Source organism: Cervus canadensis, chromosome 9 (assembly GCF_019320065.1).
Source record: "Cervus canadensis isolate Bull #8, Minnesota chromosome 9, ASM1932006v1, whole genome shotgun sequence".
NCBI lineage: Eukaryota > Metazoa > Chordata > Mammalia > Artiodactyla > Cervidae > Cervus > Cervus canadensis.
The window spans coordinates 13691559-13704514 of record NC_057394.1 but is presented as its reverse complement, the minus strand read 5'-3'; the positions used below and the strand labels follow the sequence as shown (position 1 = coordinate 13704514).

General features: G+C 44.7%; 1 protein-coding gene across 5 annotated transcripts in view; it reads right to left on the bottom strand.

Moving 5' to 3' along the window:
- DZIP1 (DAZ interacting zinc finger protein 1) overlaps positions 1 to 2777 on the bottom strand; it is a 49044-nt gene extending 46267 nt beyond the window's left edge. For 3 of the 5 annotated variants that reach the window (XM_043477736.1, XM_043477740.1, XM_043477739.1), the window contains exons 1-4: positions 2457 to 2777; positions 1670 to 1767; positions 1078 to 1291; positions 39 to 278 (exon numbers count right to left, since the gene is read on the bottom strand). In XM_043477736.1, the coding sequence (XP_043333671.1) occupies positions 39 to 74 (36 nt within the window). In that variant the 5' untranslated portion in view covers positions 75 to 278; positions 1078 to 1291; positions 1670 to 1767; positions 2457 to 2777. The remainder of the gene's footprint in view (positions 1 to 38; positions 279 to 1077; positions 1292 to 1669; positions 1768 to 2456) is intronic. The other 2 variants (XM_043477737.1, XM_043477738.1) reach the window with 2 other exon arrangements.
- Positions 2778 to 12956: the final 10179 nt, after the last annotated feature.

The following is a 12956-nucleotide window of genomic DNA, read 5'->3' as shown; positions in this document are numbered from 1 at the left end:
ATCCGCAGGCTGGCATCCCCGGGTTCCCACTCCCTTACCATGCTCCGAAGCAAATCCGCCGCCTCCGCTGGCATCGGGGGAGGGGGCAGTCCCGTCTTCCCGGCCCGGGCCGCCTCCCGGGCCGCCGCCGCCCCACCCTTCGGGAGCGGGAGAAGGCCGGGTCCGGCGGCGGCGGCCTAAGGTCTGGGCGTCCAGGCCGTTGCTATGGCAGCGCCCCGGGCGGCCACCTGGAGCGAAGTGCGAGGCGGCCAGCGCGCGGTCAGCGGGCGCCCAGAGTCCTGCGGGACCAGACGAGAGCTCGTCGTGGGCCCCGAGGACAGACCGGTCCACCCCTCCAGGGGACACACTTCTCGGTTCCCCAGATGCCACCCTCCAAGTCCCTAAGGGGTGAGGAACCACTCCTAGCCTCCAGCCTCTGACCCCAGCCTTAGATTTTGGGATCAGAAATAGCCATTCATCCTCATCTTTCAAACGCAGCTCAGAAAAACGTTAAGACACAAATCTTTGCAAAAATCAGTGGGATGGAGGGGGGCTGGCTGCCAGAGAGCATGAAGACACTTTGGGGGTATAATAATAAATGTTCTCTATCCTAATTGGGCTGTTGATTACCCAGGGATATATATACATTTGTCAAAACTCATTGACTGGTACACTGAAAATTAAGGGCCCATTTTGTATTGTACACTTATAGTTGTTTTAAGAATTAAATATGTAGTGTAGTCAATTATATTTGATGGAGCATGTAAGTGTTAGTCCTTCAGTCTAGCCTGACTCTTTGCAATCGCATGGGCTGTAGCACGCCAGGATCCTCTGTCCATGGGATTCTCCAGAGAAGAATACTGGAGTGGATTGCTATTCCCTTCTCCAAGGGATCTTCCTGACCCAGGGTCAAACCCGGGTCTCCTGCATTGCAGGCAGATTCTTTACCATCTGAGCTACCAGGAAAGCTCTTACAAACCAGAGAACTTCCCAGAATGTGTAATAACTTTCCTTGTCTTTCCAAAAGGACACATTTTCAAAACATAAAGATGTAAACAATTATATGGAGGGGAAACTTTATAGGGCCCTGGTATTTACCTTACAAACTTGTGTGGCAGCTGCATTCTGTTTTCTGGAGGGGCTAAAATATTTCTAGCAGCAACCTGTAGACCTCAGGGTTCTCATTCTCCAGGTCTTCTGGGGGCTGCCTGTGGCTACCACAGAGATGCATGAACTGAGGAAAAGCCAGCCATCCCTCAGTCCACCCGGGAGTCCCTGTTTGGACCAACCATCAGGAAAATTTCTGTCTTTCCTAACAGCCAAAGAACAGAAGAAAGGAAAATACAGTCGAGAGTAACTGGAAGCAACGTTGTAATATCAACCATTTCTTTCTAAACACTGAGAACTACAAATAAGTCCACGTGAAAGCATGCAAAAATTTAAGCATACACTTCATAAGACTTCACAGAAACCATACATCCCAATAATTTTTTTTTTTTTTTCATCCCAATAATTTTGAATGGGATTTTTTTGGGGGAAAAAAGAGCTATTACCGTTTCACTGCAGCCAGCATACAAATCTTACAGATCTGGCTTCAGGGTCTGATTCTTCCACGTGCAGACCCAGAACAAGTTATATCAGCCCTAGGCCTCAGTTTCCCAGTCTGCTTAAAAGGCGTCAGGACACCAACCTGGCAGGTGTAGGTACTGTGGACTCCATCCACTGGGCTGCAGGATCAGCGGGAACAAGGGCCGTGGTCTCTCTTGCTCACCGTTATATCCCCAGCACCTAGCATAAATCAGGCAGAGAAAAAGTGTTAAGAATTTGCCAAAAAGGACACGTGGATAAAGGATAATCCGAATGAATTAGGCGCTTGGTTAGGTAAAACGTCAGCTCCCGGCCCTTGTCCCTCGTATTTCCTGTGCCTCTGGCCTGTTAGGGGAATTCACCGGGGCTCTGGGTTCAAGCCCTTGGAAATGAAGGTGGGGGTCTCTCCGCGCGCTCCCACTGCATTAGGGGGAGGAGGCGCGCAGGGCCCCGAGGCGCTCATCTCCACTCCCGGCCACCAGCCTGGCCCCGAGCGCCGCGTGGTTGCCCACCCTCGCCCCTCGGCTGAATCTTGAGTCGCAAGATGGCCGGAACAGGAAAAAAGGGGACCCGCTTTCCCATTCTCTCTGGCCCCCAAGCCTCAGCAGGGCCGCCAGCCGGGTGCAGCGTTTCCCGCCCCGGGCGCACCGCTGGGCCGACCCGCCGAATCCACAAAGACAAAGGCCCGGGAACGCGGGCTCCAGTGGGGCCTCGGCGCCGCCCCTTGAAGGCAAGACAAACGGGGTGTGAGGATTGCGGCAGGCAGGCCCGCGGGGTCTGCAGCGCCTTGTCTCGCTTCGGCGAAAAAGACGGAGGAGGCCACGGCTTCGCGGGCACGGAGATGCTCCGGCCTCCCCTCCACGCCTGGCGCATCCCGGACTTCGACTCACCCCTGCCGCGCGCTCCTGGGCGGGCGCCGGGCGCTGCAGGCGGACGGGGACAAGGCTGGGGACGCAGATCCCAGGGGTGCTGCTGGCGCAGGCGGGCCCGTGGAGGCCGAGGAGCAGCCAAGCGGGAAGCGGTGGGCCGGCTCCTTCTTCCAGGGCGCAGGGTGAGGCCTGTGTGTTCCGGGCAAGTTGTGGCGAGGCGAGCCGCCTGGCGCCGCTCCGGGCCCTCCCAGATTCCCGGCCACGGGCGCCTCCGGATCCCCCACCCCCCTCCCGCCCCCTCCCCTCCGCGATCTCCCTCCAGCCTCTTCTCTCGGCCTCCAGGCTCTTCTGGCAGCTGGGCGGGACCGTGCGCGTCTAGACCGCAGAGCTAAAATGCGCTCGGCCAATCCCGCTGTTGGTGCAGACACGTGGTACCTAGGCGAGCTCTGTTGCTGGCAGGGGATGCTAGCCCCTGGAAGGTTTTTCAAAGAGAGACCAGATTCACTCCTACCCTGTGGTTAGCCTAAACCCTCAGCTAGCTAATTTCCCATAGAGGCAGGAGCTTTATGTGAATTCCTTCTAAGAAGAGATACGTTTTAATCGCAGTAGTCTGCAGATGCAAGAGACCTTGAAGAGCCTAGCTAGTGCAACCTTGGGAAAACCGGATTAAAGACCATGTGCCAAAGCACACAAGAATTTAAGATTTCTGTGCCTTGGCACGTGATTTCCCTTCTCTTTTAGTTATGCCCATTTTAGGGCGAAAAGCATTGGATCTCTGTTGACAGGTAGCTTGTCAGTGGGGTAGAGGGGATGGATGTCCTGGGTCAACAGCAAGGTGGCTATCTTTGAAGCTAAAAGTGGAACACGGTCTCTAACAATGGGACAAAATTCCATATTTTTAAATAATGAGTAATCCTTAACAACCTTGAGGTTGACCCAGGTTGAGAAATATGAGTGCATCTTTTGCAAAATCTTAGTGCCTGTTGTAGCAAAATTGTTCTTCAGTTAGAAAGGAGTAACTACAGAATTTTTGTTGGATGTTGTGTTACTGTAATGGAGAAGGAAATGGCAATCCACTCCAGTGTTCTTGCCTGGAGAATCCCAGGGACAGCGGAGCCTGGTGGGGTCGCACAGAATCGGACAGGACTGAAGCGAGTTAGCAGCATGTTACTGTAAAAGGCCTTTCCTTGTGTTTCTCCTTTATGGAATTTGCTTTATAGACTATTTAGCACGAGGCTTCAAACATAGTAATAGCTCAGTATGTGTTTATGTTGAATTCCTTCCTTGTTTTAGTTTTTACTTAAAGTCATAAGGACTTGGGCTTCCCAGGTGGCTCAGTGGGTAAAGAATCCACCTGCAACACAGAAAAGATGGGTTCGATCCTAGGGTCAGGAAGATCCTCTGAAGACGGGCATGGCTACCCACTCCAGTATTCTTGCCTGGAGAAACCCATGGACAGAGGAGCATGGTGGGCTATAGTCCATGGGGGCCCAGAGGTTGGACAGGAAGCGAAAGGACGCACGCAGGACAGCCTTGGCGGTTTTTGTTTTTTTAATTTGTTCAATTTCAATTTAATGCTTAAATTTGAAAGATCCACAATCCCATGAAAATGTTCCAAGGTAGTATGAGTAAAGATTTCTAGATGGAAATTTCAGGCAATGTGAAGGAGATATGGCCACTGCTTTGCAAAATCTATATTTTGTAGCACTTCGTGAGGAGTGGGGCGAGGGCGGGGGTGGGGGGTTGTGCGCGCGCATGCGCGCGCATAGGATGATTACTTCATCAACATGATTTGATAATACACTTTTTGCGTTATGGGTATTCCCATTCCCAACTCTGAGTATATTATGACACATGTGCAGAATTGGAAGAGGTAAGATGAACCAGTGACACGCCCGCATTTGTCACAGCACAGCCCCGTGTCATGACAGGGGCAAACGTGATTTTCCGTCTGGGAAATTTGTGGTCTTAAAGGCTAGCGGCTTAGCTCCAGGCAGAACCCTCTGCCAACTCAGGCTGACCTGCCACATAAAGGAAAGTCAATTGGACTGGGAGCTTGAAGGTAAAGAATGTTGTTTTGTTAGTCACTCAGTCGTGTGGGACTCTTTGCAATCCTATGGACTGTAGCCCGCCCGGCTCCTCTGTCCATGGGATTCTCCAGGCAAGAATACTGGAGTGAGTTGCCATGGTCTCCTTCACGGGATCTTCCCAACCCAGGGATCAAACCTCTGCCTCCGGTGCCTCCTGCCTTGGAGGTGGGTTCTTTACAGCTGAGCCACTGGGGAAGTCCTGCAAACTCTCTAGGGCAACCATTAACAAATTTAAAAGAGAACTGCTCTATTAGAAACAGAAAAGGCAAGAAAAGGGGGCAAAAAGAAAGAATAAGAGGAATGAATAGAAAACAGTTGCAAACATGGAAGATATTAACCCAATGATATTAATAATCATTTTATATGTGAATGGTCTAAATGAAACAATTCAAAAACAGAGCTTCTCAGAGAGGATGAAAAAAACAAAACAAAGACCCAACAGTCTGTTATCTGTAAGAAACTCACTGCAAATATAAAATTTAAGATAGTGTGAAAGTAAAGGGATGGAAAAAGATACATCACAATTCAAAAGAAATCTAGAGCAGCTCAATTAGTTTCAGAGAAAGGAGACCTCAGAACAAGAAAAATGTTCAGGAATTAAGAGGAATATTGCATAATGTTGAAGGGGATCAGTGTTCCAAGAAGACATAATACTAAACAAGTATGTATGTTCTTGTATGTATGTAAGAACAGAGCATGAAGATAAATGAGGCAAAACATAACTGCAAAGAGAAATAGACAAATCCACAATTACACTTGGAGATTTTAACATCCCTCTTTAACAATTAATAGATCAGCTAGGACAAAATTGACCTGAATAGTATTATCAATCAACCTGATCTAATTGGCAATTATAAAATACTGCATTCAAGCTGGTTTTAGAAAAGGCAGAGGAACCAGAGATCAAATTGCCAACATCCACTGGATCATCGAAAAAGCAAGAGAGTTCCAGAAAAACATCTATTTCTGCTTTATTGACTATGCCCAAAGCCTTTGACTATATGGATCACAATAAACTGTGGAAAATTCTGAAAAAGATCAAAATACCAGATCACCTGACCTGCCTCTTGAGAAACCTGTATGCAAGTCAGGAAGCAACAGTTAGAAATGTACATGGTGGCGAGGGAGGCGGGACGGGGGATCGGGATGGGGAACACATGTAAATCCATGGCTGATTCATGTCAATGTATGGCAAAAACCACTACAATAATGTAAAGTAATTAGCCTCCAACTAATAAAAATAAATGAAAAAAAAAAAAAAGAAAGAACTGGACATGGAACAACAGACTGATTCCAAATAGGAAAAGGAGTATGTCAAGGCTGTATATTGTCACCCTGCTTATTTAACTTTTATGCAGAGTACATCATGAGAAACGCTGGGCTGGATGAAGCACAAGCTGGAATCAAGATTGCCGGGAGAAATATCAATAACCTCAGATATGCAGATGACACCACCCTTATGGCAGAAAGTGAAGAAGAATTAAAGAGCCTCTTGATGTAAGTGAAAGAGTAAAGTGAAAAAGTTGGCTTAAAGCTCAGCTTTCAGAAAACTAAGATCATGGCATCTAGTCCCATCACTTCATGGCAGACAGATGGGGAAACAGTGGAAACAGTGGCAGACTTTATTTTTCTGGGCTCCAAAATCACTGCAGATGGTGATTGCAGCCATGAAATTAAAAGACACTTGCTCCTTGGAATGAAAGTTATGACCAACCTAGACAGCATATTAAAAAGCAGAGACATTACTTTGCCAACAAAGGTCTGTCTAGTCAAGGCTATGGTTTTTCCAATGGTCATGTATGGATGTGAGAGTTGGACTCTAAAGAAGCTGAGTGCCGAAGAATTGATGCTTTTGAACTGTTGTGTTGGAGAAGACTCTTGAGAGTCCCTTGGACTACAAGGAGATCCAACCAGTCCATCCTAAAGGAGATCAGTCCTGGGTATTCATTGGAGGGACTGATGTTTGAGCTGAAACTCCAATACTTTAGCCACCTGATGTGGAGAGCTGACTCATCTGAAAAGACCCTGATGCTGGGAAAGATTGAGGGCAGGAGAAGGGGACAGTAGAGGATGAGATGGCTGGATGGCATCACCGATGAACATGAGTTTGAGTAAACTCCGGGAGTTGATGATGGACAGCGAAGCCTGATGTGCTGCAGTCCATGGGGTCACAAAGAGTCAGACATGACTGAGTGGCTGAACTGAACTGAACAACAGGAGAATACATGTGCTTCTCAAACTTGCATGAAACGTTAAGAAAGACAGGCTGCATTCTGGGCTATCAAACACACCTTAGCAAACATGAGAGAATAGAAATCATATGACATATGTCTTCAGACCTCAATAGAATTAAACTAGAAATCAGTAGCAGAAAGATAGCTGGAAAATTCCCCAGTACTTGGAGATTAACCAACACTGCTATGTAATATATGGGTCAGAGAAGAAATCTCAAGAGAAATTTAAAAGCATTTGTAACTAAATAGAAACACAACTTATTTAAATTTGTGAGATGCAGTGAAAATGGAGCTTAGAGGGAAATTTGTTCATTAGAAGTGAGTCCCTAAGTTTGACCTACACCCAAGAGGAAAGGAATCATGTTTGCTTTTTGAAGGAAGGAAGCATCAAAGACTTTGAGGCCATATTTTGAAACCACATTGCAACCAGTACCATCATCTCCCTTTCTTTGATTGTTCCCTGGTGGCTTAAGTAGAGAAAATGATTTGGTGGCAGTCTCAACAATTCAATTGAACCATTTATGTGTTGCCTTAATCTGACTTGGATCTGGAAGGTGAGTTAAAAAACAAAACCCAAACCTAACTTCCATGGAAGGTGTGGTGTTTTGAGTGGGATGGGCCCTGGTGTTTTGAGTGGGATGGGAAGGGTCCTACAAGTCAGATAAGAACTTGTATTTAAATGTCATACTTTGACCCCCTGATGAATTTAATCACAACCAGGGCTTCCCCGGTGGCTCAGTGGTAAAGAATCTGCCAGCAATGCGGGAGACCTGGGTTTGATCCCTGTGTTGGGAAGATCCCCTGGAGAAGGGAAAGGCTGCCCACTCCAGTATTCTGGCCTGGAAAATTCCATGGACTGTATAGTCCATGGGGTCGCAAAGAGTTGGACACAACTGAGCGACTTTCACTTTCACTTGAATGATTCACTTGAATTAATCATTCACTTGAATGATTTCACTTGAAGACAGAAGTGAGACAGAAGCAATTTTCCTGCTATAATTTTTGCTGGCAAGCAACGTCATATGCCTCAGAGTGTCCAGGGTGTCAGTGGGTAAAGGGAGCATCTGAATTCCATGTCTAGTCAAAACTTTCATCATGTCAAGTGGCTGTTGAGATGGCAGTGACTGCACTGGGTTTTTTTAATCAGAGGATTAAACTCCCAAACCTTAAAGTCCCAATGCTATTGTTCCCCACCCCAGACTGCTCTATCCCTTTCTATGATTTTGCAAATATCTAATTAGGTACAAATATCTTGAGATGCAGGTTCGATCCCTGGATTAGGAAGATCTCCTGGAGTAGGAAATGGCAACCCACTCCAGTATTTCTTGCCTGAAAAATGCTATGGACAGAGGTGCTGGTAGGCTACAGTCCATGAGGTCTCAAAGAGTCAGGCATGACTGAGCATGCATCCATGCACCTTGCTGCTTTAACTACCTACAGTGGCTTCGACTTCCTACACTAAAGCCATACTGATGCTCTTTTTATTACTAAAAGTTTATATCAGAGATGTGGTGAAGAGGTGTCCGGACTAGAGAAACATAAACTATCCAATCCTTTATTCCCTTTTCCTGAAATCTTTTTATTCCTTCCTTGTTAAAGGGTTTCTGACTGAAGATATAATTGATTGTGGGACAAAGTTCAGTGCACATCTGCTTTGAAGTCTTTCTCCTGACTTTTCCTACGATGAATACACAACCTCTGGGGAGGGCCATATCTACCAATACTTTCAGCCCCATCCAAATTAGAAACAGTGCTTCTTGATCTAGAAACCTCAAGATCTATTCGCGTAAACATTCTCCCAATTTGGGTAGGGGGGTATAAATTAGCAAATTCCTACACCATTTAGATTTCTAAATCTTCCATACCAGTGTTCTTCCCGATTGTCTCACCTACACTCCCCACCTCACCCTCAGGCGATGCTAAATTGGTATTCTGTTGCCATAGCAACAGTGTGGCTTGGCTCCTGAGAGGAAAATGATTTGTTCCCACCTGCAAAGGTAGCAAAGCTTTCTCTGACAAAGAAAGCAGAGGGAGGAGTTATTTCTGGATGGCTGAGGACTTCAGCTCTTCTCAAACTTTCAGATGCTCTCAAACTTTCATCAGCATTTCCTGAAAGACCTGCTAAAACATAAATAGCTGTACCTACCAGTAGAGTTTCACATTTAGTAGATCAGGGCTGGAGCTAGAAATTTTGCCTCCGTAACAAGTTCCCAGGTGATGCCATTGGTCTAGGGCCCCCACTTTAAGAACCACCGCTGCATTCAGTTTTACAAATCCTCTTAAATGTCACCCTTCCCACTTGTCAGGATCCACTGTCTTCTCATCAGTTCTCCAACCTTCACAGAACGAATGTGAGCCCAACTCACAAAATCCGTTTTGGGGGTAGGTTTTGTATGTTTGCGGTTTTACAGCTTTAGGTGGAAATTGATTTTTTTCATCCAAATCATAGAAAGACCTGGAATATTTCCAAGGTGAAATGTTGAGAGTTGACCCTTTTCTCTTAAGTTATACATAAGATGAAGAAAGGTCAATATGCCTAGTGGTCCAGCATTCTTCATCCTTTTAAAGTGATCAGTGGCAGCAACTACTTAGCCCCAACCTTAGTAGACAGACTGTTTCAGTGAATGTTAATTGGAGCCTCAGATTCTTTTACCTCATTTTAGTCAAATAAGCAATGCCAGACATCCCACATTTCCCCAAGAGTGTCTGTGCTCAGGCACGAATTTCCATATCAGTTAAATTTCTTTGCTCGTCAGCAACAGAAAACGATTCTGTTAACTGACAGCAATGATGGACCTGTGTAGCTTGGATACAAATTGGAGACTCCAGATAAAGCATTTATGAAGATATTTTGTACTAGCTGTGCAACTTTTTAAAAAATAGGATATACGTTTATCTCATTTAAAGAAAGTCTAAGGACTTCCCTGGTGGTCCAGTGGCTAACACTTCACCTTCCCAATGCAGGGGGGCACAGGTACAATCTCTGGTCAGGGCACTAGATCTCGTATGCCTCAACTAAGAGTTTGCACATAATAAAGAAATTGCACATGCTGAAACTAGAGATCATGTGTGCTGCAACAAAGACCAGGCACAGTCAAATTAATTAATTAATTAAAATATTAAAAAATAAAATAAGTCCAGAGAGAGGCAATTCGAGGATGGGTGGCTCCGCAAAGTTACCAGGCACTCAAGCTTCTTCCAGCTCAACCCTGGTGTGCGAAAGACGGGTGTTGCAGTTTCCACAGTCAGGTCTCACTAAATGAATTTAAAATAATACTAGAAAAATTCCGATCAGAAGTGCAGCCTCCATGATTATTCTTCTTGGAGGCAAATATAATGATACATGAAACCAGAAAAAACTTCAAAAATGACTAGTAGGAGCAATATTCTGGTGTTCTTGCATATCCAAAACTGCTGGTCTGTTAGCTTTATTCTTAAATAAGTTTTGCTAATTGCCCATGGCACTGAGTGTTCGGAAATGACTGACCCATTCTAAATGTTTATTAAAGTAATGATTGGCAGAAAAAGAACTCACGTGAAAGACGGGTAAACAATGTGCAATGGTACACTCATTTCAGAGTTCCCAAGGGAGAAAAAGAAAATAAGGCAAAAGAAGAAATGTATCAACATGTAAGAAAAATTTCCAACAATAAAGGAAGACTTGACTCTGTACATTAAAAGAATGCTCCTGGTATGGAAAAATTGCTCATAGTATGTAATGTGTTTGCATTTTAAAAATCATCATATGAATGAATTTTTCACAGTTTTATTTTGTAATCCACTCTCCTTTTGATGGAGGAGGTATTTTCAATTTGTGGCTCTTATAAATAAAGCCACTAACAACATTAGAGTACAAGACTTTTTGTGAACATATGTTTTCGTTTCTCTAAGACCAGTACCTAGGAGTGGAATTCATTCCTAGGTCATTGAGTCGATACAGGTTTAACTTTTTAACACATTACCAAAGTTTTCCAAAATGGTTGTCAGTCAGTTCAGTGACTCAGTCGTGTCCAACTCTTTGCGACCCCATGGACTGCAGCACCCCAGGCTTCCCTATCCAGCACGAACTCTGGAGTTTACTCAAACTCATGTCCATTGAGTCAGTGATGCCATCCAACCATCTCATCCTCTGTCGTCCCCCTTTCCTCCCACCTTCAATCTTTCCCAGCATCAGTGTCTTTTCGAATGAGTCAGTCCTTTGAATCAGATGGCCAAAGTACTGGAGTTTCAGCTTCAGTGTCAGTCCCGCCAACGAATATTCAGGACTGATTTCCTTTAGGATGGATTGGTTGGATCTCCTTGCAGTCCAAGAGATTCTCGAGTCTTCTTCAACACCACAGTTCAAAAGCATCAATTCTTCAGCACTCAGCTTTCTTTAGAGTCCAACTCTCACATCCATACATGACCCCTGGAAAAACCATAGCTTTGACTAGATGGACATTTGTTGGTAAAGTTATATCTCTGCTTTTAAATATGCTGTCTAGGTTGGTCATAGCTTTTCTTCCAAGGAGCAAGCGTCTTTTCATTTCATGGCTGCAGTCACCATCTGCAGTGATTTTGGGGTCCAAGAAAATAGTCTGTCACTGTTTCCATTGTTTCCCCATCTATTTGCCATGAAGTGATGGGACCAGATGCCATGATCTTAGCTTTCTGAATGTTGAGTTTTAAGTCAACTTTTTCACTCTCCTCTCTCACTTTCATCAAGAGTCTCTTTAATTCTTATTTGCTTTCTGCCATAAGGGTAGTATCATTTGCATATCTGAGGTTATTGATATTTCTGCCAGCAATCTTGATTCCAGTTTGTGTTTCATCCAGTCCAGAGTTTCTCATGATGTATTCTGCATATAAATTAAATAAGCAGGGTGACAATATACAGCCTTGATGTACTCCTTTCCTGATTTGGAACCAGTCTGTTCCATGTCCAGTTCTAACTGTTGCTTCTTGACCTGCAGGCAGGTCAGGTGGTCTGTACCATTTCATAATCCCACCAACAATGTATGAGAGTTTCAGTTGTTCCAGATGCTTGCAACACTTGGTATTGTCAATCATTTTTCATGGTAAGCCCTTCTGGTGGGTGTGTAATGAGATCTCATTATAGTTTTAATTTGCATTTCCCTGATGATCAATCATGTTGATTATCTTTTCATGTGCTTATTGCCTATTTGATTCTGTTGTTTATGAGTACGATTGGCTTTGAACAATGTGGAGAATTAGTCTGAGTACAACTTATACTTGGCCTTCCGTATGCATGGCTCCTCCACTTCCACAGGTTCAATGATCCCAGGCCAAGTAGTACTGTATTATTTATTATTGAAAAATATACACATATAACAGGACTCGGACAATCCAGAAGTCAACTTTTTTTTAAATTTTTATTTATTTATTTGGCTTCACTGGGTCTTAGTTGCAGCACATGGGATCTTCGATCTTTGTTGGGACCTGCAGGATCTTTAGTTGTGGCATGTGGGATCTAGTTTCCTGACAGGGGATTGAACCTGGGCCCCCTGCATTGGGAGCTCTGAGTCTTAGCCATTAGACCACCAGGAAAGTCCCTGTCCTCACTTTTGAATACGGTGATTTTTTTCCTAAAATTGCTTTTGTAGAAAGTTTGTACAAAGGAGGAGATTGGGTTGTGTTCCACACTAGCCATAATTTTTCTTTTGATCCAAGTTATTGTATAAATTAATTTAGCTTTTATTTCTCCTCTGCAAAGGGTGATAGGTAGCCACAAAGTTGTTCATCATGTCACGTTTCTCTCTTCTTCTGCCATGGGGACAAATTGCTTCCTGGAGATGATAATTAATAAATCATCTTTCAGGACCATACATTTTGTTTCTTGGAACCAAAGTATGTCCTAAGTAGATTCTGTCCCTCAGCATTGCATCTCATTCTTCTTGTTGCAAATTAGATATTTTGGTTTTTTTCACTACAGAATATGCTTCTAACTTTGTGAGACAGGCTGGGACCTAGGATCTGTTACTGGAGTTTTTGTACCTGGACTAAAGTTTCTGAGCATCAGAACACAAAGTAACTATAAGAAACTAAATAACTGCATGAATGCTCAGCTGGAGCAAAGTATGAATGGTAAGATACAAAAGGCCAAAACCCAACTGCCACTTCTGAGGTGCCAGAAGCAATCGCAGGGTACCATGGATAATCCCTGCACACATCACCACCAAGGGGTTGGCTGACCACCC